The following is a 27,778-nucleotide window of genomic DNA, read 5'->3' on the forward strand; positions in this document are numbered from 1 at the left end:
TTCTTCAAGTGTCATTGGTAAGTCAGAACTCACCAGTGACAAGCTGGCAAATCCACTTACAGAATGCAGCTCCTGAAAACTGCTAATGATGCCGCGAGGAGACAGAAGACAAGAACCAGCAGTATCTGGTCTTCGGTTTAAGGCATAAATATCTGAAAATGAGAAATTCCTTGGAGCCAGCCTCCCGTACGGAACATTTAGTGCTCCGTTACATAAAGAGCTACAGGAGCCAGAAGGTCAGGGCAGAGCCACAGCCGGGCCCGCAATGGGCCTGGGCGGCAGGCGTGGGAGGCAGTGGGCTTGTGTATGTGGGAGGGACATTGAGAGCATCACCCAGTTCAGTGGGAGTGGTGATGTCCAGCTTCCCTTTGTCCACCTACCCAGCTGCTCTGCTGAAATAAGAGCATAATGCCAGACACTGCCAGGAGGAATTCGAATGTGGCAGGATTGCCCAATGGGCAAACTGATTGTGCTTTATGATGTCATAAACTCATCTGAAAGAGAAAGGTACAGAAAACAGAATGAAAGGAGCCTCATCTTTCTCCTCTGAAGAGAACCAGGAGGGCTCTGTGTCCTGAGATCTCTCCCACTGGAGAAACGAAAGCCTTTTATTTTCTGAAGTCTCGGCACTGGGCACAAAGAGCTGGCTTGTCTTGGGTGGGCAGGGGCTCTGGGATGGGCAGGAAGAGGCTCAACCCACGGGGAGACACAGGTTTCCCAGAGACAGGAAGCGAAGGCATGGTGGCATATATGTTGGCGCACTGGTGAACGCTAACAACGTGTTCTCAGGGTGGAGGGGAGGAGGGCGGGGACTCCTGATTTATAGTGTTTGCCAGTTTCTGTGGTGTAAATATTTCCACCACGGTCAATTTCAAGCTACCGACTTTATGTCATTGAGCAGAAAGTTGGGAAGAGGCACACACTGTCAGCTCTCATGGGACAATGCAACTTGACTGCAGCACACACCACTGGCATGGAAACATGCACCCAGCTTAATGCAGCACCTCAGGAGGCGGCAGAGCCTTTGATGAGGAGGCCTTGGGTGCCAGGGACTGATAATCAAGCTCTAAGACCTTGTGAGCTGCTGAAAAAGATCTCAGAGCCTTGCTTGGCTCAGAAAGAAAAGAGCCACCCTCCTCTGGAATAAACCATTTGGACTTGAGCATGAGGCTCCAGCAGTGACCATATGGGGCTGAAGAACACAAGCTTTGCTGAAGTTTCTGGACTATGTAAACCATCCTTGCCCACCCTACGGAGGGGGTGCTCCAGGCAATGACTCAACCATGGTGACTGGGAGCTCACAGCCAGATTTAATTTGATTTACAAAAATAAAATACTGTGCTGGTTCTTGCACATGACTGTTGGGATGCAAATTCCTACCTGCTGCAGAGATTGCTGCGTTCCTCTGTTTTATGGGGACATATGTTTCTCAGTCTAGGAGGGGAAAATAAAACCAGTATTCAAATAACCATTATACCCAACAAATTTGCTATGGGCCATAAGAAGGATTACCAATATGGTAAAAAAGGCTGTCACCCATTTATATGTTACCACATTTGCAAGGAGTTTTCATGTATAAGATCTCCTGCCAGGCTGGACATGGTGGCTCACACCTGTAATCCCAGCACTTCGGGAGGATGAGGCAGGTGGATCACCTGAGGTCAGGAATTCGAGACCAGCCTGGCCAATGTGGCGAAATCCCATCTCTACTAAAAATAAAAAAATTAGCTGGGCATGGTGATGCATGCCTGTAGTCCCAGCTAATCAGGAGGCTGAGGCAGGAGAATTGCTTGAACTCGGGAAACAGAGGTTGCAGTTAGCCAAGATTGTGCCACTGCACTCCAGCCTGGGCAACAGAGCAAGACTCTGTTAAATAAATAAATAAATAAATAAATAAATAAAAAGGATCTCCTGCCATGCTCCTCACAACCCTGAAAAGCTGACAATAGTACCATTTCACAGATTTGGATGCTGAGGATCAGGGAGGCCCAGAACCATAGGGTCCATTGGTGCATCACCAGTACTCTCCTTCCTGTTTTCTGAATGTCATCTTCAGTGTTCTGATCTCTGCGAAGTGACCAACTCATCCTGGCTTGCCCAGAACCTTCCCAGTTTTGGCATGAAAGTCCTGCATCCTGGGAAAACCCTCAGTCCCAAGCAAACCAGGATGATTTGTCCAGGACTGGTTTCAGTGCAAAGTCCCTTGTCCCTTGAACCTTTTCATCTTGGGCAAACAGGAGCAGTTAGTCACTCTAATCCCCCATCCTACTACGGAACTCAGAGGAGAAAAGGGAGGAGCTTTTGGCTGGGCAGTTGAAACCAAGGAATTCTGGAGGCATTGCCGTTGGCTAGGCATCTAAGGCTGAATTTGAACATATGGGAAGGCGGGGATGTGTAGGGTGAGGAGATGACACTTTTCAGGCAGAAATAAAAATGGCAAACACAGAGAAGGGGTCTCCGAGGGCACGAGGGCACTGGCAGAGGTGGATCTGCCCGCGGCACCAGAGAAATGGAAGTGCCACTTCACCTGTGCTTTCTGGAAAGAACAAGGTCTCAGTAGCTAAAGAGTAGTTAAGAATCCAGAACATGTCACAGAGACTGCTGCTAGTCCCTTACCAGGATTCCTTCTCCCCTTCTTCCTTGTTAACAGAAGCACACTTTGGCCAGCAATATCTCCAGCTAAAAGAATATATTTCCAGCCTCCCTTGCACAATGGCCAATAATATATAAGTAGAAGCTGGATAAACTTCCAGAAAGGCTCTTTAAGAGAAATCAGCCAGCCAGAGAATGCCCCTTTGCCTCTTGTTTTTCCTCTCGCCTAAAATGCGAGCAGCCATGTTGTGACCTTGAAGATGAAAGCAACATGCTAATGAAGTTGGAGCTAAAAGGTAGAAAGAGGATGGGTCCCTCATGACCGTGGAGCCACCAAACCACCCAGGACCACCTACTTCTAGACTTCCTTTACATAAGAACGTGAACCCTCATGTATTTAGGCCACTGGAATGAATTATCCATTGCTGACGGCCGATTATAATTCCAGCTAGGGCACAGCTCAAGGAAAGACACTGAAGTGAGAATGGACACAGTTTTGGGGTTGCTGGATCACTCCCCAGGGTGGAGTAATCCCTTGGTGTGGTTTCTTTGGATCTTAATTTTCATTAGGATCTTTTCCCTACTCTCAGCCATGGGCCTCTGCCTGGCACCTCACAGTAGGGTGTAATGGACTCCTGGGACCCAGGATCCCCTCTTCCTTTGTCCCTTTGTACCCCCAACTACCTGCCAGCTTTTCGCCCAGTCAGCCCATGGCATTAATGACCTCAGGGAATGAGAGTGCACAGAAAATAGCAGAAAAGAGCTAATGCTTGGCTTTTGAGTTACAAAATCAATTTTTGGAACTCACGGCAAAGAGATTACTTTGAGAAGGTTTTTTTTTTTTTTTTTAATTTCAAAAGCCTGGATACTGTACATCCCTGTGAAATTTCAAAATACCAGCAACAAAAGACCCCACAAGCTTCAAAGAGTAAAAACAGGTGACGTATAGAAAAGGAAGAAGAACCAGAACGGCTTCTGAATTCTCACAGCAAGTTGCTAGAAAACAGGGAGCAGTGCCTTCAAATTTTCACGAGAAAATCATTTTCAACCTAAAAGCCTACTCCCAGCCAAAGTATCAATCAAGAGGGGGAGCAGATCCAAGTTACTTTCAGACATCCAAAGATTCAAATATGTGTCTCCCACACACCCCTTCTTTAGGTAGCATATGTAAAACAGGAAAGAGAAAGGCACAGCTTCCAGGAAGCAGGGATTCCAACACAGGACAGCCATGAAGGGGAATCTCAGGAAAATGTATACAGTTGGTCTAAAGAGTAACCCAGGAAGGGAACATATGGGAAAACGTGTAGCCATCGATGCAGAGAAAAGCAGACAAATGAAAGACACAGAGCTGTTAACTCCAGGACAAAGAGTTAAACAGCCTCGTGACATTGTAAGAGAGGACTCTTCATTTATTATGAAGCAATATTTGAACACATATAACACTGTATATACCAATAAAATGACCAAAACGTAGAAAACAATAGCAGGCAGGGGTTAGCAGTGGCAGGGCTGCGTTAGAGTTAAGTTCATATCTATCATGACAAAATATAAACCAGTAATATCTGTTGTCGATGAGTAATACAACATTCATATAAACATATAATTAAGGGACATGGGAAATACAAGGAACAAAATTCATAAGAGTTGAGGGTAGTTGCCTCTAGTGAATGGAATTCAGGATATAGGAAGAGGTGGGATACTAACTTTTTTTAACTATGTCCATGTATTATATCATGAAATATAAATAACAGTTTTGAAAACTATTATTTAATAGTAATGATGAATGTTTTTTCATGCCTGTATCAAAATATCTCATGTACCCCATTAAATATATGTACCCACAGAAATTAAAATTAAAATGTTTTAAACTAAATAAATAAATAATGAAAATAAAATATTTTAAAAGTACAATGGGTTAAACAATTTTAACACACTGGATAACAGCAATATAATCTATAATCCATAATTTTCTAATGTTATAAATTTAAATTGATAAAATTAATTTTAATCTATCTTTTAAAGCCAAGGCCCTAAAGGCACAAGCAGCAGATTACAAAACATTTATGATAGATCAGAACAGTGTTTTCTAATACATATGTGTATTTTTAGCTTTTTATTTTGAAATAATTATAGATTCACAGGAAATTGCAATACGAGTATAAAGGGATCAGCATATCCTTCATCCCGCTTCCCCCAAGGATCTCATTTACGTGATTACAGTACAATATCAAAACTAGGAAACCGGCCAGGCACGGTGGCTCACGCCTACAATCCCAACACTTTGGGAGGCCAAGGTGAGTGAATCACCTGAGGTCAAGAGTTCAAAACCAGCCTGGCCAACATAGTGAAATCCCATCTCTACTAAAAATACAAAAATTAGCTGAGCGTGGTGGTGGGTGCCTGTAATCACAGCTACTCAGGAGGCTGAGGCGGAAGAATCACTTGAACCCAAGAGGCAGAGGTTGCAGTGAGCCAAAATCACACCACTGCACTCCAGCCTGAGTGACAGAGTGAGACTCCATCTCAAAAAAATAAAATAAAATGAATCAGGAAACTGGCATTGGTACAATGTGTGTACACAATTCTATGCCCTCTTGGCATGTTTGTAGATTTCTGTGAGCCTCTCTACAATTAACTGTTTCGTCACTACAAAGATTTCTCTCCTGCTGTTCCCCCAATTTCTAAACCTTGACAACCCCTAATCTGTTTTTCATCTCTAAATTCTGTCATTTTTAGAGTGTTATGTAAATGGAATCATATCTACATGATTGGCTTTTGAGACTGGCTTTTTCACTCAGGATGTTACCCATGAAGTCTATGCAGGTTGCCATGTGCCTCCTCCGTTCCTATTGATTGCTAAGTATGATTCCATAGTATGGATGCATTATGGTTAGTTTAGCCCCTCACCTATTGAAGGACATCCTGGTTGCTTCTAGTTATTGGCTATTGCAGTAAAGCTGCTGTAAACATTTCTGTACAGGTTTTTGTGTGGATATACATTTTTCTTCTCTGGAATAAATGTCCAGGAGTGGGATTTCTGGATTGTATGCCAAGTTCATGTTGAGTTTTGTAAGACGCTACCACTCTCTTTTCCGGGGTGGCCATCCCATTTTACATTTCACGAGCAATTTTTGAGAGACCGAAGTTCTCTTCTCCATATCCTCACCAGCATTCGGTGTTGTGACTGTTTTTTATTTTAGCTCTTCCAACAGGTGTGAAGAGATGGCTATCATGGTCTCAATTTGCATTTCCCTAACACGCTCCGAATGTCTTTTCCTGTGCAGATTTGCCATCCGTGCATCCTCTTCAGTGAAATGTCTCTTTGTGGTTTTTTGCTCCTTTTTTAGATGTATTGTTTGCTGTTTTGCTGTTGAGTTTTGAGAGATTTTTAGTATATTCTACAGATGAATCTTTCGTTAAATATTTGTGGTGTGCAAATATTTTCTCCCAGTCTGTAGCTTACCTCCTGTTTATCTTCTTGGCAAGGTCATTTTAAATCTTTTTGGTTACTTTATTTTATTTTCTTATAAATCGACAATTTCTAATGGTACATATTTGTGGGGTACAGATTAATGTTATGATTTATGAATACACTAGAGAATAAGTTAAGCTAATTAACATATCCATCACCCCAAATGATTATAATTTTTTATGGTGAGAACATTTGAAATTTACTCTCTTAGCAATTTTGAAATGTACAAAACTCTGTTATTAACTACATGCACCATGTTATGCAATAGATATTTGAAAAAAACAAAAACCTATTCCTCCTATCATAGATGTTGTACACTTTGACCAGCATCCCTCCGCTCCCCACAACCCCTGGCCTCTGTAACCACCATTCCACTCTGTTTCTATGAGTTTAATTGTCTTAGGTTCCACATATAGCTGAGAATGTGCACCATTTGTCTTTCTATGCCCGTCTTATTTCACTTATCATGATGTCCTCCAATTTCATCCATGTGGTTGCCAATGACAGAACTGTCTTCTTTTTTAAGGCTTAATAGTATTTCGTTGTGTGTGCATACCACCTTTTTCTTACCCTTTCATCTGGTTGATTGACATGGGGGTTGATCCGGGAACTTGGCTATTGTACATAGTGCTACAATGAAGATGGGAGTGCAGACATCTCTTTGACTACCCGGGTTTAAATCTTTTGGGTAAATACCCAGAAATGGGATTGCTGAACCTCATTTCTAATTTTGATAAGGTCAAATTTATTGATATTTTTCTTTAATAAATCATTTTTGTTGTCATATCAAATTACTCTCACCAGCTCCTATGTCCTGATGATTTTATTCTATAATTTCTTCTAAACGTTTTATAGTTTATGTGTTACACTTATACTGTGAGCTATTCTGAGTTAAATATTTTTGTATGTAGTGTAAGGTTCAATTTGGGGCTCAGAGTTTTGACTATGGATATCCCATTGCTCCAGCACCTTTCATGAAGGATTATCTTTCTTCCATTAAATTGCTTTTGCACCTTTGTCAAAAATCAGTTGATTGTATCTGTTTGAGTCTATTTCTGGATCTTTTCTTAAGTTCCATTGGTCTACGTGGCTACCCCTCCACCAGTACACATTTAAATAATGTCTTGAAATCAGACAGACTGATCCCTCCCACTTTCTTCTACCTTTTGCTTATTGTTTTAGCTATTTCAGGTCCTCTGTCTTTCTATATACATTTTAGATTATCCTGTGTATACTACAAAAAAACATGTTGCTTGAATTTTGATATGAGTTGCATTAAGCCTGCTTATCAATTTGGGGAGAATTGGCACCTTAGCTATGTTGAAACTTCCAACCCATGAATCTCATATATCTCCATTCATTTAGATATTTTTTATTTCTTTCATCAGCGTATGCAGTTTTAAGTATACAAGTCCTATATATATTTTGTTAGGATTATACCTAAGAATTGTTATTTTTAGTGATTGTAAATGGCACTGTATTTTTAGTTTTGGTTCCTGTGTGATTATATCTGTTATATAGAAATACAATTTATCATCATATGTTGCTTCTATATCTTACAACCTTGCTGAACTCACTTATGGTTCTAGGACTGTTTTTCTTTGTTGATTCTTTGGAATTTTCTACATAGACTATCATGTCATCTGAAAATAGGGAGTTTCATTTCTTCCTCTCTGATATGTATGCTTTATATTTCCTTTTCTTGCCTTATTGAGCTACCTAGGACTTCTAGCACTATGTTGAATTGTTTAAAGAAGAATTAACATTACTTGTACATAATCTCTCCCAGAAAATATTAATACAATAAAGAACACTTCCCAATTTGTTTTATGAAACCAGTATTACCCTGATAGCAAAATCAGATAAACACACTTCAAAATATGAAAACTACAGACCATATCCTACATAAATATAGATACAAAAAAAGCCTTAATAAAATCTTAGCAAATAGAATTCAGCAATATATAAAAGGGTTCAGGACCTTTTACACACCAGGACCAAATGGAGTTTCTTCCAGCAATAGAAGGTTGGTTCAATATTTAAAAGTCAATCAACCATAGTAACAATCTACCATATTAACAAACTAAGAAAAAATTACATCTTAATATCAACTGATGCTGAAAAAGCATTTGACACAATTCAACACTTTATCACTTCATGATAAAACATCTTGGAAAACCTCAAATAGAGAACTTCTTCAGTTTGATAAAGAACACCTATTTTTTAAAACCTGAAGCTAACATATTTAAAGGTGAAAGCTTAAATGCTTTCTCCCTAAGATTGAGAATAAGTCAAGAACAAGTACTCTTGCCACTATTATTCAAGTGACTAACTATTTTTTGACAGTTTTTTCCTATTATATAATCCCTGCACTGGAAGATGGAAAAAAGTCAGACGGCAATAAGGAGAGTTAGAAGGTAGAGTGGGTCCCCAAGGAGGTGCCCTGTACCACCACTCTCGGATTGAGCACTGTGAAAAGGGAACATTAGAAACCCTCTCTTTATCTAGGGATCATACAGCAGACAAGCCCTGGGCATCATCTCCCAGTTTCACCCCCGCTAGCTTGGTGCTAGGGCAGTCAAGAGCTGACTTCTCAGGGCATCTGGGCAATGGTTCACGTTAGTCTGAGAGTCTCCACCCAGTGGAGCAGGGTGGGGGAAGCCAAATGTTCCTTGCCCCAAGGTACTACTGAAACAGCTGAGAGAGGGTGGTACCTAGAAAATTCTGCAAGTCAGGGATGAGGAGGGCACAGCAGTGGCCTTATTGCGTGTGACCAAGGTCTAAGCAGAATAAAGAGCATCTCAGTGGCCCTGTCTAATCCACAGCAAATTCCATGTGACCCCTTGGCATTCCCAAGGCAGAGCCCAGTTCTTTTCCAGAACATCAAAACTGAAAGGAACCTGCTCTTGCAGCTTTAAATCTTACACCAGAGGAGCACCAGGTTAGGTGGCCACCCTCACAATGAGACTTGGTCACAAGAAAGTAGAGGTAGTAATGGTACAGATCAGAGTCTAAGAGCGATTAAGCGAGCTGCAGGTGGAAGGCTTTACACCGATTGCTAAGAGGGAAGAGCATTGCCAGCCAAGAGAAGAGGGAATGTCATGTGCAGACACTAGAGGCATGGCACAGCCTGGGAGGATGAAGAAACCTCATGCAACTCAGCACGAAGTCAGCAGAGGACGCAGAGCAGAAAAAGGTGAGCCTTGAATGGCATGCTGGTGAGCTTGAATTTTATTCTAACAGTGACAACGAGCAACCCAGGGGCTTTAAGCAGGGGTTTGTTGTTCTCAGATCTAGACACAAGCCCAACAGCAGGGAGGGAGGCCAGTGCAGAGTCTGTTTGGGATTGAGAATCTGGCAGTGGAGATGGAGAAAAAAGGAGAAATAGAACTCAAGCGATTTGAGACTTGGTGACCACCTGGCAATGGGTGAAGGAGGCATTTTACTGAGACCCAAAGAAGTGGCCATGTAGAAAATCAGCAGTTCGCCGAACCAAGGTTTTCCGACCCCAGTCAGGACTAACTGCATTTCTCAGCCACTTTTAAAATAAAGTTGATCTGATGTTCGATGTAATCAATTTTGCAGACTCAATTCCTGCTGGCTGAACTGCCCACCCAAGGACCTCAAAACCCACAACTCCCTTGCCTTCACACACCCAGGATGATTTGGAACATGCTTCCTCATCTGCCATGTGTGGACAGCTCCTCAGCACAAGGGCTGGGTTTGAGCACTTGGTCTCTTTGGATAAGAAGAAAGCTGCCTGTTTCTTGACGCAGAAATAAGGCAATGTATTTGGCAGATACCGCCCTCGATTCCCCTGACATCTTAGGTATCATGAGCTTTTCAGAGGAAAACTTTGAATGAGACAAGGTCAGGAGCCCAAACAGTTTTTGAAGCAGCAAGACATCATAGAAAGGGATGAAGGAAACCGGCCTTCCAGTTGTGTGGTGCCTCTAGCTAAGCTGACCACCTCAGGTTCTCTTCCTTCCTACAGGTTGGGATAAATGAAGGGTGCATGGAGTTGTTAGACTAAGTGATTTCCACAGTCCCTTTCAAATCTAACTCCCTGTGCTAGTGCGAACCATTCCAGGATTAAGAGACTCTGTTTCAACTCTTGGTTGTGCCACTGGGGAAATCACTGAACGTTTTGAGTCCTCTTTTCCTCACCAGTAAAAATAGCAGAGATGATAACAATCTCATCGCGTTGTCCATGCCCATCTCAAAGGGCCATTGCATCTCAGGGCTCAGCAGGCACAGCTGCTAACTCACAGCAGATTTAAAGGCAAAGAGGCTAGAATCTGGCCAGGTGACCTGCAGAAGGATAAACAGGTCACAGAGATCCCCACATTCTCAGCACCAAAGTTCCCCAGGAGGTGACGGAGTTACCGCCATGGGGTCCAGCTGGAGATAAGAAATCTGGAAAGAAACATACTTCCTGGCTCCAGTCCTAGGAGAAGGAGCTTGTTATCCTCAAGGGTACAGAGCACAGTTCAAGGCTGTACTGTGAGCCTCCGAAGGTATCAAAGCCCTAGGCCTTCCTAGAGGAGAGGAACTTGGAGCTGGGATCAAGATGGGGGCACCTAGGCAGGGGCTGCAAGGAGGACACAAGCTCAGAAACTGGTGGAAATGCCCTGTCACGAGATCAGAACTGTTAGTGGGTAAAGCAGGCAGCCACTTGAGGTCCCCATGCAGGGGACCAGAATTAGGCTAAATGAGAGGCAGGCTCAGCACCCATTTCCTTAGAGTCAGAACCCCACATGCTCAGGAATCAGAGAAGGGCAATGCCTGAAGCTGGTGCGTCTATGTGCCCAGCACGGAGAGAGGGAGGTAGTGTAGACCAGGAAGGTGAAGCAGAAGAGAAGTTAACAGCTATGAGAAGCAGCTGATGGCGACTTCGAAGGCACTTTGTAAACTCTAAAACACTCCGCAGATGGAAGGCAGCAGTCTTCTGCCCTGTGATCATCTGGGTTCTCGGGAGGCAGTGTGACGTCCTGAAAAGTCATGGGATGTGAATCCCATAAATTGAACCCTGCCACACACAAGTTGTGTGACTCTGAGCAGTTTCTTTAACCTCTCTGCGATTTAGTTTCCACCCAAACCTGTTATCCCCTTCCTCCCAGGCACATGGCTAGTCCACATTTCCCAGCTTCCCTTGCAGTTAACGAGCAGCCAAATGACTGATTTTTACCAGTGGAATGTGAACGGAAGTGATATATGTCACTTCTGAGATGGAGCTTTAAGAAAGAAGGTGTGCCTCGGCCCCACTGTTTGCCCCTCCCACAATTAGAATCTGGCTAAGTAACAAGGTGACTAGAACAAGGCCTAGGGAGTAGCAGAACCACAAGATGAAAGAAGCCTGGATCCCTGAATCACCATGTGGAGAGACACTCACCCAAATACCCTGGACTATTAACAAATCAGAAGAATAAACTTCCACTGGGCTTAAGGCATAAACTTTCGGATTCATTTGTAAAGTCTAACTTATGTCAGCTAAGACCCAGAAGCGGACCTGGGAGTTGATTTACAGTGTATTTGGGCACAAATAAAGGGCCTTCCTCCTTCCCTACCTGTTTCAAGGAGTTGTGCAAAATGTAAGAGCTTGAAAGGTCGAGGGTTGCTATGGTCTGAGTGTCCCCACCAAAACTCATGTTGAAATTTAATTGCCGGCCAGGCACAGTGGCTCACGCCTATAATCCCAGCACTTTGGGAGGCCGAAGCAAGAAGATCACTTGAGGTCAGGAGTTCAAGACCAGCCTGGCCCTTGATGCAGTTAAGACCAAGGACTGATACCAGCCTCCTGGTACACAGCAGGGTGGAAAAGAGTGGAGGGCAGGTCTGAAGTGGCAGATGGGAGCTGTCCAGCACAAATTTGTACTGGTGATTGCACTAGTGCCTGGCCGTCTCTACTAAAAATGCAAAAATTAGCCAGGTGTGGTGGCGCATGCCTGGGGTCCCAGCTACTGGGAGGCTGAGGCGTGATAATCCCTTGAACCCAAGAGGCAGAGGTTGCAGTGAGCCTAGACTGCAGCACTGCACACCAGCCTGAGCGACTGGGTGACGCTCCACTTAAAAAAAAGTTTTTTTAAGTTAATTGCCAATGTAATGGTTTTGGGAGGTGGTGTCTTCAAGAGGCGATTAGTTTGTTAAGATAGATTAATGCCTTAGCTCTAGCAGGACTGGATTAGTTCTCATGGGACTGGCTTAATCCCTGTGAGCATGAGTTGTTATAATGTGACGACACTCTTGTGCTTTGTCCCTTCACACGTGTTGGGTCCCCCTTGACCTTCTACCGTGTCACAATGTAGCATAACAGCCCTTGCCAGAGCCAAGAACATGACAGCAACAGGCTCTAGAACCTTCCGGCCACCATAATCGTGAGCTACCTAACCTCTCTTCATTATAAATTATCCAGCTTCAGGTATTCTGTTAAAACAAAACAAAACAAGCTAAGACATGAAAAGTTCTTCATAAAGTGATTCTCCATTTTGGGCACCTCAGTTGCAACAAGAAACCCCTCATTTCTTTTTCCTTCTTTTTTTTTTTTTACTTAAAATATTGAAATAATCCTAACGATAATCTGTTTTTAAAACTCTCTGAACTCCATTTTTTAAAACACCTCTCCTATTTTGGACTCTGCAACAAACCTACTCCAATCACTATGGGATTTTGGACCAACCATTCCTCACTATGGGATTTTGGACCAACCATTCCTCATTTAGTAAGGCAGTAAAAATCTCTTCTCCAGAACACTCTAGAAACTCTCCAGAACTGTACCACTGTGGATAGATGAACACTCTAAATAGCTGAAGATTTGCCTGCTCTTTTAAGCACCAGAAGTTTTTGACTGAAAACATTTCTTAAAGTGTTTTATTTCTTTACTATAGTAACTTTTTATTACAAAAAGGAGAAAATATAGATAAGGAGAAAAAATATATATATAATCTAAATGAGAAACTGAGCACATATGACTACCTCCCCTCCCACTCCCCTAAAATGATTCAAAAGATCAGATTAGCTGGGCCTGATTCCAATGAAGGGGGTGGTAAGTCTTTGACTTATTTTTCATATTCTTCTATGTTTATAAGTCAATTATAGTTCTCTGTGTTTGGGGAGCTTGGGCTGAATTATTCCTAAGTTTCCTTCCAGCTCTGTATCACTTAGGGTCCAGCAAGAAACGGGCGAAACATTCAAATTGGGTAATATGAGAGGTGGGCATAATCAAGGGGCTATCTGCAAAGGTTTGGGCTGGGATTAGGGAAACTACAGGAGCCAGTGTACCGTCCCTAGAGTAAGTATCATCCCTAGACCTGCAGCAGTAAGGGCAGCGAGGAGTTCCTGGAAGCCAGGGACAGGGCTTGTAGGGGAGATGCAGTCCCAACCTCATTCTCCTCTCTCCCTCTAGGAAAATAATTTTCTTGGTCCAAACCCCACCAGAAGCCCTTGATGCATTTGAGACCAAGGACTGGTATCAGCCTCCTGGGACACAGTAGGGTGGAGGAAAATGGAGAGCAGGTCTGGAGTGGCAAATGGAAGCTGTCCAGCACAACCTTGTACTGGTGATTGCCCTAGTGCACGATACTCTATCCTCTGGGCTCGTTGAAGACTTAGATATGTTTCTCTTCACTTACTGTCAACCACATTTGGCTCACTCGTCTGTCAGTTTTTCGTGTCTAGTCCTCGATGAGCTAGGAAGCCACATCACCAGGCTCACTAAAAAGCCTTGTATAATGTAAACGCGGAGGCAATGAGCTATGACCTAGGAGGCTTGACTCTGGTAACGTCAGAGCTTGTGAGGACTGGACACTAATAGTGTTCCTTTTGGCTACTCATGGGCCCTTTAGCTTTGTTTCCTGGCCTGTTGCTGAGCTCTGGACTTCAGCACGTCCTTGAGCCTCAGGGACACTGGACAGTCTTAGAAGAGGAAAATACTCCAGCTCTGTTGCTCTTGACTGTACAAACAGCTGCAACTTCTGTGCACAGCTGCACCTACTCTAAACAGAGATCAGTATCAGAAATATGTTTCTGAATAATATAATGTATTAGACTGATAGGTGCCTAGATATGTGTCCAACTCTATGTACTGTGAAAAGAGTGTGTGTTTCCTTTCCGAAAGTTCATGGAACAAGCACAGAATTGACCAGATACAGGACAAAACAAAAACAGGCCATTTTCCTGAGCACAATGCAATATAACTAGAAATAAGCAAAAGCAAGCAAAAAAAATCTACTTGGAAATTCAGAAAGTACCCAGTTAAACTTTGATAGATGTCCACCTAAAGAATAAATTAACTTTATACTCTTTTAATATAGTGATCATCAGAAATTTATATAGCAATCCTGTTGTATCTGGAAGAAACCTTAAACACTATTATTAGTAAACAAGAAATAATGAAAATAAACTAAACCAGAAGTTGGGGGACAACAACGAATCTAAAGAAAGCAAGACAAATAATTGGATAAATAAACTGAGAGGTACATATTAATGAGTGCATTATAGGTACATATTAATGAGTGCATTATAGGTACATATTAATGAGTGCATTATAGGTACATATTAATGAGTGCATTATAGGTACATATTAATTGGCAAACAAATTGGAAGTCTTAATAATCTAATTTAAACTCTTGTAAGAAAAGACAAGTGATATAAAACCACAAAATCAGCACTGAAAAAGGGGGAAATAACACATGTGGAGAAAATTAGAAAAACTGTAAGATAACATTTGGTAGGACATTAAATTGGGAAATGTAAGCAAATTTTCCTAATTTCCAAGATTGACTCAAAAAGAGACAGGAAAAACTAAACAAATCAATGATAATGTAAAAATTCTCCATGGCTAAATGGGGTTTATCTAAGAAATACAAGCATGCCTAAATATGGGGAAATGTATTAATGTACTCCATTTGTCTAACTGGCAAATCCAAACAGATGAATTAAAATTTTAGAAACAAGAATGAGTCAGGACAATAATAGTTTAAAAATAAATATATAAATAGCAATCGTTTTCTTCTATACTAAGACTGTCCCGCCTTTCTAAAAATAGGAAAGAGATCATATTTCCAACAGTTACTGCAAAACACATCTAGAAATAAATTAGACAAGAAATATGCAAGACATATATAAAGAAAAGTGTAAAATTCCACCAAAAGTTTTTTTAAAATGAGGAATTGGCGTGACACTTTTTTCCTGAACAAAAAGACAAAACATTTATAAAAGCATTCATTCTTCCTAAACTAATAAATATTTTCCATGTGATTCCAGCCAAAATCTCAATGAGAATTTTTTTAATCTAGGCAACTGAGTATGAATTAATCGTGAAAGTAAATACAAAAGAATATTCAGGAACAGTATAAAAAGCAAAAGTGATGCTGATGTATCTGCACTAGCAGGTTTCAAAATGAAAAATAAAGCAATAAGAAATAAAATCATGTGTCCCTGGCATAAGCACAGACGGACAGAACAATGGTACAAAAAGCAAAATCTGGGAATAGTCACAAGTATAGGCAAGAATTTGGTATACGATAAAGACACTACTTCTTATCAGTAGTAGAATTTGGATTATTCAAACAAATGGTAGACAACATGCCAGCCATTTGAGAAAATAACAAAGCCAGACCCTAACCTTAATCCTTTCTAAAAAATAAATCTAAATGTATTAAAATGTTGGATGGGGAAAATAAAACTGTAAAAGCAAATACAGGCAAACATGTTTCAATCCTGAGCTAGCACGGAAAGGGATCTAAAATCAGAAACAATTTTAAAAAGATTTGTCAGAATTCAGATTTAAACTTTGTTACAAAATGCACAATATATAGATATGGATATACAGGATTAAAATACAAACAACAAAGTGAAATAAGCCAGTCGCAAAAAGACAAATACTGTTGTATGATTCTGTTACAGAAAAAGGGAACTCGATCCAGACCCCAGGGGAGCATTCTTGGATCTGAGGCGGGAAAGAATTCAAGGCAGGTCACAGAGTAGAGTGAGAAGAGATCGTTTCTTGAAAGCGATTGCATCACAGAATGGGGCGTCCTCGGAAAGCAAGCAGAGAAACGCCCCGTCTTTGTTTTAAATTTTTATTTTGTAGGGTCTCGCCTATGCAAAGAGTAAACTAACCTCTGCCTACATGCCGGTGAACAGGCAGCATAACAAAATTTATTATTCTATTAACAAAAATGATCCTTGACATTTTACAGTATGAGTACACCAGAGCATAACTGTGATTATCTTGAAAGCACATATTGTTATGGGTTTTAAGACATCTGGGCTTTCGGCTGTTGTAAGTGTGTGTCCTTGTGGGTTTTCTTCAACTATAAACATCTTAGGGCCATGGGTTGCAACTGGGAATGTGCCTTGCTAGTTCTAAGATGGAGCTGAACTTAAAATGGCTTTACTCTGGCTCTCCTAGGCATCTGCTTCCCTAACAATTCCACTTCTATGGTACTTAGAATAGCTACATTCATAGAGACGGAAAGTGGAAGGCTGGTTGCCAGGGACTGGGGAGAAGGGGAAATGGGAGTTGTTTAATGGATACAGTGTTTAAGTTTCACCAGATAAAAAGTTCAGAAGACGATGATCGTGATGGCTACACAATACTGTGAATTTATTTAATTCCACTGAACTGTAAGCCTAAAAATGAGTAACATGTAACACTATGTATATTTTACCACAGCTAATAAAAGACAGCACTATTTCCAGCAGGTATGATGGTCAGTGGTTGATATTTCTAATATATAAAATGCTGTGATCGGTCTATGAGAAAAACATAAACACGTCTGCAAAAATAAAGATATAAAACAAAAATTCAAAAAGAAGAAATGTGAATGAGTGTAAACATGTTGAAATGTCTAACCTCACCATATTTGAAAGAAATTAAAATTAATACAAGAAGGGATATCATTTTTTTTGCCCTTTCAAAATGGGCAAATATTTAAGAGACGGGCAACATCAGTAACCAGGATTGACAAGTGGATGGAAAAATGGACGGTTTCATCCACTGCTGGTAGCCTTGTCAGGAGCAAAGGCTCTCTGGAAATCAAGTAATACAAACCGATACTGTCAATGTACATCGCCTTAACCCCGAAATGCCACTTTCAGGGATTCAGCCTAAAAGAGGGACATGCATATAAAAAGATATTGGTCGGGCGCGGTGGCTCACGCCTGTACCCCCAGCACTCTGGGAGGCCGAGGCGGGCGGATCACGAGGTCAAGAGATAGAGACCATCCTGGCCAACATGGTGAAACCCTGTGTCTACTAAATATACAAAAATTAGCAGGGCGTGGTGGCGCGCGCCTGTGGTCCCAGCTACTCGGGAGGCTGAGGCGGAAGAATTGCTTGAACCCAGGAGGTAGAGGAGGTAGAGGTTGCAGTGAGCCGAGATTTCCACACTGCACTCCAGCCTGGTGACAGAGCAAGACTCCGTCTCAAAAAAAAAAAAAAAAAGTTAATTGCATTATTTCCAAAAACAATGAATTGAAAACAGCCTAAATCCCCAATCAGAAAGAATCCATTAATTAAATTTGTAGTAACATGAAAACGTCCCCACATACTGTGAAGTAAAGAGACAGCAGGTGATTGAGTTCATAAAATAGTACGTATTCTAGAAACACATTTTGGTAAATTTATTTATTTAGGAAAAGAGGATTGTATAGAAAAAAATCATTGGAGAAGTTAATCTGTTTATTTTCTATATTGTCTTAATTTTTTACAACAGTCTGCAGTAATTTTAATCAAACGGAATCCTATGGCTATTTTCATTGGCTGGAAAGTAAAAGTGTGAATCGCTGGTGTCTGCAGTTGGGTGCCCAGGCAAAGCTGACCAACTGAGCCCAAAGTTGGAGTAGTAAACTCCCATCGGCAAAACCTCCATTTCCAAGTCTGCTTCCCAGCCCTTGTGCTTGAGTCTTCGTTGTTTTTAAATGACATGGAAACTACATTTTTCTTTTGGAATATGTTGCCGAAGGAGCAAAGCTTCTCTACACGTTCCATCCACACACACACCCCGTGCCCCACACACATACACACCATACCATATTCCACGCATGCAACAGACAACACACATCACACACACACACACACACACACACACACACTCACTAGAAGTCCTTACTAGCCTCAAGACGCCCAGGTGATTCATGTGTGCATGACCATATCATTAGTCCTCCCACTTATGAGCGGTTCTCCACCTTCACTGCACATTACAATTACCCTTGAAAGTGGGCCAGGCAAAGGTGGCTCAAGCCTGTAGTCCCAGCACTTTGGGAGGCCGAAGCGAGTGGATCACCTGAGGTTGGGAGTTTGAGACCAGCCTGAACAACATGGAGAAACTCCATCTCTACTAAGAAAACAAAATTAGCCGGGCGTGGTGGCACATGCCTGTAATCCCAGCTACTCGGGAGGCTGAGGCAGGAGAATGGCTTGAACCCGGGAGGCAGAGGTTGCAGTGAGCTGAGATTGTGCCATTGCACTCCAGCCTGGGCAACAAGAGCGAAACTCTGAAACTCTGTCTCAAAAAAAAAGAAAGAAAGTATAGCTAACCCACCCAAGATCTCTAAGGGGTGGGGTGGGAGTGGGGGGGGATGCTTGTTAAGTACTCCCAGGTGATTCTGATGTGCAGCCCAGGTTCAGAACCTACCTACCATAGATCCCTCTGCCACAGCAGCCTCCAGGCAGGCTCAGCCTTGGCTTTAGCTTACCTGGGAGACCCTCTCCTGACAAACCTGCCCCTCTTGGGATAAAAGCCAATCTCTCTGCAGTCCAGGGACCACCCACTTAGCTGTACAAAGACCTCAGGGGCAGACTGCCCAATTCAGATCCAACCTCTGCCACTTTCTAGCTGAGTGGCCCGGAGCAAGTCCTTCAACTATCCCATGCATCAGTTTCCCCTGTCTGTACAATGGAGCTCATTGGGGAAAAAGATGAACCTACTACACTGGGCTGCATGAAGATTCAATGGCTTAATTGATCTCCAGCACTTATAACAGTGCCCCTTCCTTAAAGTTTTTCTTGGCTTCTGTAACAGACTTCCTAATAAAAGAGTTTAGATGAAGAAAGGCCAGATTAAGAGCCTCAGTCTGCAAACTCTGCTGCCATAAAGACAGCAAATAAGAAAAGATGGTCACAGTGTAGGGAAAATTAAGGCTGAATGAAAAGGCTTAGCCATCTAGTCTATTTTCATTATTTGTGAAGAAACATCGGCACCACTGAGTCATTGGGGTCCCTGGGACCGGAGCAATGGCACCCAGAGGGAGGACTGTTGTTACAAGGCCAGTCCCTCCCTCTAATGCTCCCACTCCAAGAGCACAGGCTGGCCCCATTGTGCTCAAGAAAGGGGCAGCTTCGTTCCTCCACAGCAGAGCTTCTCTGTGGATTCTTCGTGATTACACGGGGTTGCCTGGTTCCCAAGCCCTTTCCTAGGGCTCCAAACTAAGGTGTGTGGTGTGGGGGGGTGTGTGGTGTGTGTGTTATGTGGTGTGTGTGGTTGTGGTGTGTGTGTGTGATATGTGTGGTGTGTGGTCTAGTGTGTGCTGTATGTGTGGGTATGTGTGTTGTGTGTAGTGTGTGTGGTGTGTGTGTGGTATGTGTGGTGTATGTGTGTGTGTGGTGTTTGTGTGGTGTGTGTGTGATGTGTGTGGGGTGTGTGTGTGTGGTGGTGGGTGTGGGGGAGTATGGAGTGTATGGGGAGTGTGTTGGTATATGGCATGTGTGTGAGATGTGTGTGGTGTGTGTGGTGGAGATGTGGGTGGGTATGGGGAGTGGTGTGTGTGTAGGGTGTGTGTTGTGTGTATGGTGTGTGGCGTGTGGTGTGTGTGGTGCATGGTGTGTGGTGTGTGTGTGTGGTGTCTGTGATGTGTGTGTGTATGGTGAGTGTGTGGTGTGAGTGTGCTGTGTGTGTGGTGTGTGAGGTGTGTGTGTGGTGTGTGAGGTGTGTGTGTGGTGTGTGGGTCTGTGTGGTTTATGGTGTGTGTGTGGTGTGAGTGTGGTGAATGTGTGTGGTGTGTGTGGTGTGGGTGTGTATGGTGTGTGCGTGCGGTGTGAGTGTGCGTGTGGTATGAGTGTGCGTGTGTGTTGTGTGGGTGTGTGTGGTGTGTGGTGTGTGTGAGTGTTCGTGTGTGTGTGTGTCTGTGTGTGTCGGGGGAGGGGCGCCCGCAGTTTCTGCGCGGAACGACGGTGTCCTTCCTTGAAGGGCTGCGCGGACACCCATCCCCGCTGCGGAGCTCCGGGCCAGGCTTGGCTGGCTCCGGGTTCGGGGCGAGCCCGCTGCCCTCTGCGGCAGACGCGGATGCGCGCTCCCCGCTGCAGCTCCCGGCTCCCCGGCTGCCCGCGCGCCCTCCCGGTGCAGCAAGCGGGCGCTGTGACGTTCTCGGATAAATGCCGTGTAGCTGTGTAGGCGAGTGAGAGCTAAAAATAAGAGCGGAAAATCTATCATTAAGGCATCATTGCGCCAGCGCAGCTATTTGAAGGCTCCCATGGTCCCCGCGCCTGCGTTTGAAGCCGCCTTCAGGCTTCGGGGGTATTGCAGAAAACTCCCAGCAGCGGCTCGCCAGGCAGACCTCAGGGTGCAGGGGGCGGGGGCGGCTTCGGCGATCTTGGCAACTCTCAAAATAGAATAAAGTAGCCAGCGTTCGGCGGCCGCCCCCCCAGCTACCCCGCCCTGCCCTCGGGTAGCTGGGAAGCGGCGGGAGCGGGCGGGAGGCTGGGGCTCAGCGTGACCCGTGGACTCTGCCAAGGCGAGGACTGGGCGCCCTCGCACTCCGTTTCGCCCGCCCACCCTCCTCCTTCCACCTCGCGTTGGCAACAGAGGCCGGGGTGGGGGAGCCTCTAGGGGAGAACATGACCGCGGGCACTTAACCCCGGGTCTACAGTGCGCCGCGGCGGCGCAAAGACGCGAACTCCCGGGTGGCGAGACTGCGGGGTCCCACTGGGTTAAACGCAAATTGATCCGATTTGCTTTTTAACACCCGCAGGAGAGAAGGGGAGATGGGGGAGGGCGGGCAGGGTCTGTGCGTGCGCGTGTGTCTGGGGCGGGGGAGGAGGCGCCAAGGTGCAGCCTGCGCGCGGCTCTGCGCCTCGGCGGGGCTGTGTGCGTGTGTCCCTGTCCGCGCTGCTGAAACGCGCTCTTCGAGGGATCGGCGTCACATGACTCCGCCTGCCCCCTCGCCAGCGCGCAGGTCGCCAGTCCCTCAGTTTGCCCGGCGCGGGTGGAGGGTCGGGCGGCGTCTCCCAGGGCTCTGCGGAGCGGAGAAGAGGTTCCAGCGGGGAATGGTACATCTGGATTCAAGAAGCCGCGGCTCGGCGCCAGATCCTGGAGTGTAGATATTTGGGGGGAGGGGAGAGCGAGAGGGAGCGAGCGAGCGAGCGCCAGAGAGAGGCAGCGCGCGGCGCGCAAGGACGGGGGGCTGCTGCGCGGAGAAGATGTAAGCGCGTGGGGTCTCGCTGGCCTCTGAGCACCATGCAGAAGGGGATCCGGCTGAACGATGGCCACGTCGCGTCCCTGGGACTGCTGGCGCGCAAGGACGGCACGCGCAAAGGCTACCTGAGCAAGAGGAGTTCGGACAACACAAAATGGCAAACCAAATGGTTCGCGCTGCTGCAGAACCTGCTCTTCTACTTCGAGAGCGACTCGAGCTCGCGGCCCTCGGGGCTTTACCTGCTCGAGGGCTGCGTGTGCGACCGCGCGCCCTCCCCCAAGCCGGCGCTGTCGGCCAAGGAGCCGCTGGAGAAACAGGTGAGGCGAGCGCCGGGTCCCGACCTCCCCGCGTCCCGGCCACGGCCCTGGGGGCTCAGGGCCTTCAGCTGGCCGATGGTGCTCGAACTTTGGCCCCTCTGCTCTTGGTACCCTGGGCGCTCCCGCACCCTCAGCGAGAGGGGAGGCTTGCTCCCAGCCGGGCGAGTGACTGCGGCGGGCAGAGGGGGGCAGGGACTGAGGGCAGGGAGTAGATGTGGGCTGCGGCTGCCCTTCGCCGGAAGAGCCCCGTGGGAGGCGGGTACAGAGGGGCCGACACCTGGAGATGCAGAGGAAGATGAGGTCCGAAGGACCAGACAGAGACGAAGAATCTGGACACACGTCCAGCCAAAAATGGTGTTCCCAACCCCCACTCCCACTGCCCAGCCCTAGTACCCCCGATCGTCTGTCCGACGCCGGGAACGCGTAATTCCCCGCACTTAGGCATGGGAAGGGCAAGACGGAGGCGTTCAAGCGCGGCCAGCCCTTGCCTCGCCGCAGCTGAAGGCGAAGAGCAGCCTGTGCTAGCTCCGCGGAGTTGGGCAGGGGTTGCGGGGCTGCACAGTTCCGTTCGGTACGTTGGAGCAGTGGTGGGCTCCCAGCCCCGCGGCCGCCGGAGCGACAAGCCCAAAGATTCCAAGGACCGCTCTGATGCGCTGGGGCTAGGGCCTGGGCTGCCGCGGAGGCCGCGGGACAAGTGGGCGCTTCTCTCCTCCCCCGCCCCCTGCGCCGCCGCGGCAGTCGCGGCTCCAGCGCTGCGCTCTGGTTCCCTGAGCTGCAAGGCTAAAGAGCCAGGCCTGGATCTGACAGGGAGCTCTGGCCGGGTGGGGGTGAGCCTCTGGTGTGAAGGGAGGAGGGGCACCTGCAAAGAGAGCCACCTTTAAGCTGAGTGCGCCTTCCAAAAGCATCTGGTCCAGCCGCTTGCCTCGAGGAAGGTAAAGCAGATGACATGACTGCGGATCCTAAAATGCCACTACCAGCAGGGACCTGACATCCATACGGCCCAACCGGCTGGCGATTGCTTAGATGGGGACACTGAGGCCCAGAGAGAGAAAATCACTTGCCCAATGTCATGCAAGTAGTTGAGGCCGTCCCAAGGTTCTGAATAGACAACCGATATCTCAAAAGCCTTTGCTGCATGAAGACGCAGACCGGTGGCGATTGAATTGGTTGAAATAAAAGCGTCGCTTGAAGTCTCCCTCCCAATTTTCAGGACAGGGATCTGAGCTCCGTCTCTCTAGCACACCTCTTCCTTCCCTGACCTCAGTCAGTTGGGGTCAGGAGATGGTTTCTGAGGACTGGGAAGTGTGGACAGGAATTTTTGAGGGTGGGTCCCTGGGATGGCAAGACTCGTGGTAGGCAGGGGCTCCCAGATGGCAAGAAGAGCAAAGAGCAGGCAGCTCGCCTGGGGGACTCCTGTGCCAGAGCCAGAGCCAGGCCAGGCTAGTGAATTTGCTCTCAGCCCTTTAGAACCTGCTACTCTCCAGGCAGTGTCCACCACACCTACCAGGGGCTTGCAGCCCCCAGCCCCAGACAGAACCCCCTCCATCCCTCAACCCACTAGATCCCAGAGCTGAGTTCCTGGCTAGGCAGGAAGGGAGGGGTGGGAGAAGCCAAGTTGGTGTGGGCTCATATGATCTGTTCTCAGTCCCCTGGACGTGAAGACAGACAGGTCTGAGGCTGAATCTCAGCTCTCTGACTTCCTAGCTGTGTGACTTCTCTTAACTTGCCGAACTTCTCTGAGTTTCCATTTGGTAATCCACAAAATGAAGATGGTAACACACCTTTCCGGGGTTTTGAGAGCCCTACATTAAATAGTATACATGAAAATATGCTCCCAATACATTTTAGTTGGATCTAGATGAATCATAGTTGAATTTGAATTGTGCCCACCTGGACAGTGCTATTCAGGTCACCAGAGGTTAACATTAAACAGGACCTCGAGGATACAGCCTTCCCATTTTACAGACCAAGAAACTGAGAGGCAAAGAAAGGAAGGGAGGTACCCAGCAACACAGTAAATCCGTGGCAGAATCAGACCTAGAATTCATCCAATGCCTAAGAATTCCTGAAAAGGAGACCCTACATTGATTTCAGATCGTCCAACTCTTGGCTTAGGTATCGAATCATACCAGCAGCAGATCACGGGAGGAACAAGAGTGTAAACTACTTAATATGAGATGCACCCATGTTCAGAATCGTTTTTCCGGAACACTGTCAGTCAGAGACCCTCAGGTGTGTTCACAAGAGCAGCCCTCCTGGCCCAAGAGAACAAGACAAGGTTAAAAGTAGCTGATGAATGGTCTGGTGCCAATTTTTCTTAAAGACTCATACTTTAATCACATATGTTAATATATGTTCCATTTGACTCTAGACCAAGCCTGGCCCCTGTGGAAAACTAAAACCTGCTCCTTCAGGCTGTACATCATGTACAAAAGCCCATCACTGTTTCTTCCGTCATCTTCAAGTAAAACTGATGGTGCCAGCAGCCGCTTCATGTTTCTCTTTGATTTGGGTGCCCCGTGGCGTAAGCCACAGAGGCCAGTATGATACGCCCAGCTCCAGGCCATTCTGTGACCAGGTCTGAGCCTATGAGAAGCTTTGACTCAATCTGCTGGGCATGGACAGAGCGCCTGAGTGGAGAGGCCTCTACGAAGCCATCTGTTTAACTAGACTAGCTGGTATCTGATAAAGAATCGCTTTCAGCAGGATGCCATTTTTACCAACGTCGAAGCAGACAGCTTCCTCCCTGAAGAACGGTTTTTGAGGGGATAGAAACCAAGTCTTGGCTGGGAAACCCTAAGTGGCCAGGGCAGAGTCAGACCATGCACATAGTAGCTGCACAGGAAACACATATTGAGCTGGACTTGTTAGCCTATCATATGCTAATTTCATATTTTATGTCCTCAGCCTAGAAGCTGATTGTCACAGGCCATGAGCCCCTGAGGAAGACAGACATAGATAAGGGTGAGCTCCTCACCCTGTGAAGACGCTGTAATAGTGGGACATGCAAGGTGCTCTGGGAGCCCTGGCACTAGCTCCAGGCCCGTCCTGACATTGTGCAGTCTCATCTGGCTGCATCCAGGCTGCTCCGACTGCAACTGATGTAGCTTCAATGTCCAGGAACTCTAGCCTGGGATCCCAAGGCCTCGTGAAGTCAGATTGGCACAGCCATGCCCCCCTCCAATTCCATCTGGCAGCTGCAAGTCACCTCCCTGGCCTGGGCATTTTACTCAGTCCTGACCTCCTCTGCTCCCAGCCCTGTAGCCCACACAACGAAAGCCCAGGCGCCATTGACTTAGAGCTTGGGTTCAGCTTCCCTAGAGGTTAGCCCTTGGTGTTCCATACACTTCTTCTGGCCTTTCCCACTCTCATTCCAAGCTCCCTGAAATAGAACATCTAGCCCCAGCTTCTCAGTAGGGCACCCAGCCAAACCAACTCCAACACTCCTTTCACTCTCCCCAACCAGGAAGGGTCAAAAAATGGGCATCAGGCTCTTCCTGATTCTCTTAGGACAGAAGAGACTCAGACAAATCCTTGCAGCCAGAACCTCAGAACCTGATGTTGGTGGAAGGCCCGGAACCTGGGGGGCTCTTGGTACCTGTTGTCTTCCCACTTTGTGCCCTTCCCTAGAAACAAGACAAAGCCCCACTCCTGGTCCACATGCACTGGACACATTACTGATTGGCCTGGCAGATTCAGATCAACAACAGCCCTGAGGCTAATGAGTACGCCCATTTCGCAGACGAGGCAACAATTTCATCTGTGGCCACCCAGCAAGCCAATGGCAGAGATGAGACATGTTCTCTGGCCTTCTCACTCTGTAGCTATTCTGTTGTCACCACAAAGCCACCCTCCTTGGCGTTACAGCCCATTCAACATCTCAGCTAGTCAGAAAAATGAAAAGCTGGATGTAGAAAAATAACGTTGCTCTAAACGCAGCAACCCTTAGACACAGAACCCTGGGACGTTGGCATACGTATGAGATGCTTGCATCTCTGGGAAACCAGCAAGGCTACCCCACAGTTCCAGACCACGCCCAACTCCAGCAGGTGTGGGGACCACAGGATCAACATCTCCCACTCCATGCCCCACATGTCCCTAGAGTTGGAATGGAGTTGAAGAGGCACAGTAATTATGCCTGGAGTGGGACAAGGGAGTATTGGTTCCTTGCCCCTGTGCTTGGTGACAGTGTGGTGAGAATCAGAAACAAACTGTACATCTACAAGCCTGAACTAAGATTCCACGTTGTTTACGCAGCAGACATTTTGGCCCTCGGTGCCAGGCCTGTGCTGGGTCCTGCAGACATAGAGAAAAATAAAACTTAATTTTTGTCTTCAAAACACTCACAGTTCAGTAGGGAGCTCACCTCTCTCCTCGAGACTCACTCCCACAGTAATCACCAAGAGAGCCTCCCCCACCCCCAGAGCCTGGGACTCTTTCTCCCTGCCTTGCCTTGGTTCGGGAGTTCATGGAACCCTGCTTGAGACTAATTGAATAGCCTCCTTCTTATCCCACCTCGCCCCACTCCAGTTCCCCACTCCACACAGCAAGCAAGTGATCTTTTAAAATGCAAATCAGATCATGGAACCAAGCCAGTGAAAGCATCAGTGGCTTCCATCGCCTTTAGAAAAACGTTCAAATGCCCGACCATGACCTGGAGTACCCAGTGAGATCCACGCTTTGCTGGCCCCTCTAACCCAGTGCCACCCATCCTGTTCTCCCCCTTCCTCACCCTGCCCAGGCCGCCATCTTTCAGTCCTGCATTTGCCTCCCCCTTTCTACCTCAAGGCTGTGGCAGAAGCCGCTCCCTCCACCTGCAATGATCTCCCACCCACCATGCCCTTAGAATGAACAGATCCTTCTTCTCCCGCAGGTCTTAGCTTCAAAGTCGCCTCTGCATCACGTGCATTTACAGCACTGGACTCTTCATTCATACAGCTGATCACAGTCTATGATTATTTCATGTATTCAGGTGGATGCAAACCAACCTTTTCCCCTCTAGAATGTAAGCACCAGGAGAGCAGGAGGCAGGGGCTGGAAACCAGAGTCCAGGTGAGAGATGTCGAAGCCCCAAAAGGATGAAGGAACAGGGTCTTTACGATTAAAAAAAACTTCACCAAGAGAGACTCAGGTAGAAAATTGGCAAGATCTGCCATACCATTGGTTGTAACAGAAAAGAAGATGGGATCAAACCTGACGTCTGCAGTTCTACCCGAGGCCACCAAGCAGATGCATGTCACCCATAGAGAGGGAAGAGCTGAAGATGAGCAGGTTTGCGGGCAGTGGAAGAGGATGAGTGGCAGTGATCTCATCACATTTAATCTCAGGGAGGTCACATTTAAGAAGCCTGAGGGCAGAAAAGTGCTTTAATCCTCGCCCCTGCACACCACCATCCAGAATGATGAGGACACTTATTATAAAACCTAGCAGAGCCCCAAAAGGAGAACAGTGGGTGGTGTGTGCTGAGAGCATGGTCTGAACAAAAGGGCCTGTGTGGAGCCTCGGCGGGTGGTGACCCTGTTGTCCAGAGCCCAGGGAATGAAGTGATGTGGCTGCCAGGTGCACAGCAGGGGGCATGCAGGCTGGCTGATAGTGCCAACTGGGCAGAGCCTCACGAGGTCGCTTTGGGGTCCGCCTGCACTCAGTGCCTTCACAGACTGGCCTGGCTGGTCAGCCCTGAACTTCTCCAAGAGCAAGCAGCCAGCAGTGGGAAGTTGAATTTGGTGGTTTGTCCACAGTAGGATTTCAGTTTTCAACACTGCCAGGCAGGGGCCATCACACCTCCTTCATAGGGCTTGCCAAAGCTGAGCAGGAGAAGCAGGCTTTGACCCTTCTCTCCCACTGGGTCACTGTGGCCAAATCCTTGACTTCCCTTAATCGATGTTTTTCTGCCTTGTTCTGAGGAACCTTGGGGGCCACACTCCCACGTCAATCAGAGCAGTCCCATTTTTAACTGTTTTATATATTAGGTTTCCACATGAGA

General features: G+C 46.3%; 1 protein-coding gene across 2 annotated transcripts in view; it reads left to right on the top strand.

The window, feature by feature from the left end:
- The first annotated feature begins 21,085 nt into the window (after nt 1-21,085).
- Nucleotides 21,086-27,778, top strand: part of RASGRF1 (Ras protein specific guanine nucleotide releasing factor 1) — a 127,581-nt gene continuing 120,888 nt past the window's right edge. Inside the window, exon 1 of one of the 2 annotated variants that reach the window (XM_032263844.1) lies at nt 21,086-21,795. In XM_032263844.1, coding sequence (XP_032119735.1) covers nt 21,520-21,795 — 276 coding nt within the window. In that variant the 5' untranslated portion in view covers nt 21,086-21,519. The remainder of the gene's footprint in view (nt 21,796-27,778) is intronic. The other variant, XM_032263845.1, reaches the window with a different exon arrangement.

The sequence above is a fragment of the Sapajus apella genome, unplaced genomic scaffold, assembly GCF_009761245.1.
Source record: "Sapajus apella isolate SASKATOON/1434 unplaced genomic scaffold, GSC_monkey_1.0 scaffold139, whole genome shotgun sequence".
Classification (NCBI taxonomy): domain Eukaryota; kingdom Metazoa; phylum Chordata; class Mammalia; order Primates; family Cebidae; genus Sapajus; species Sapajus apella.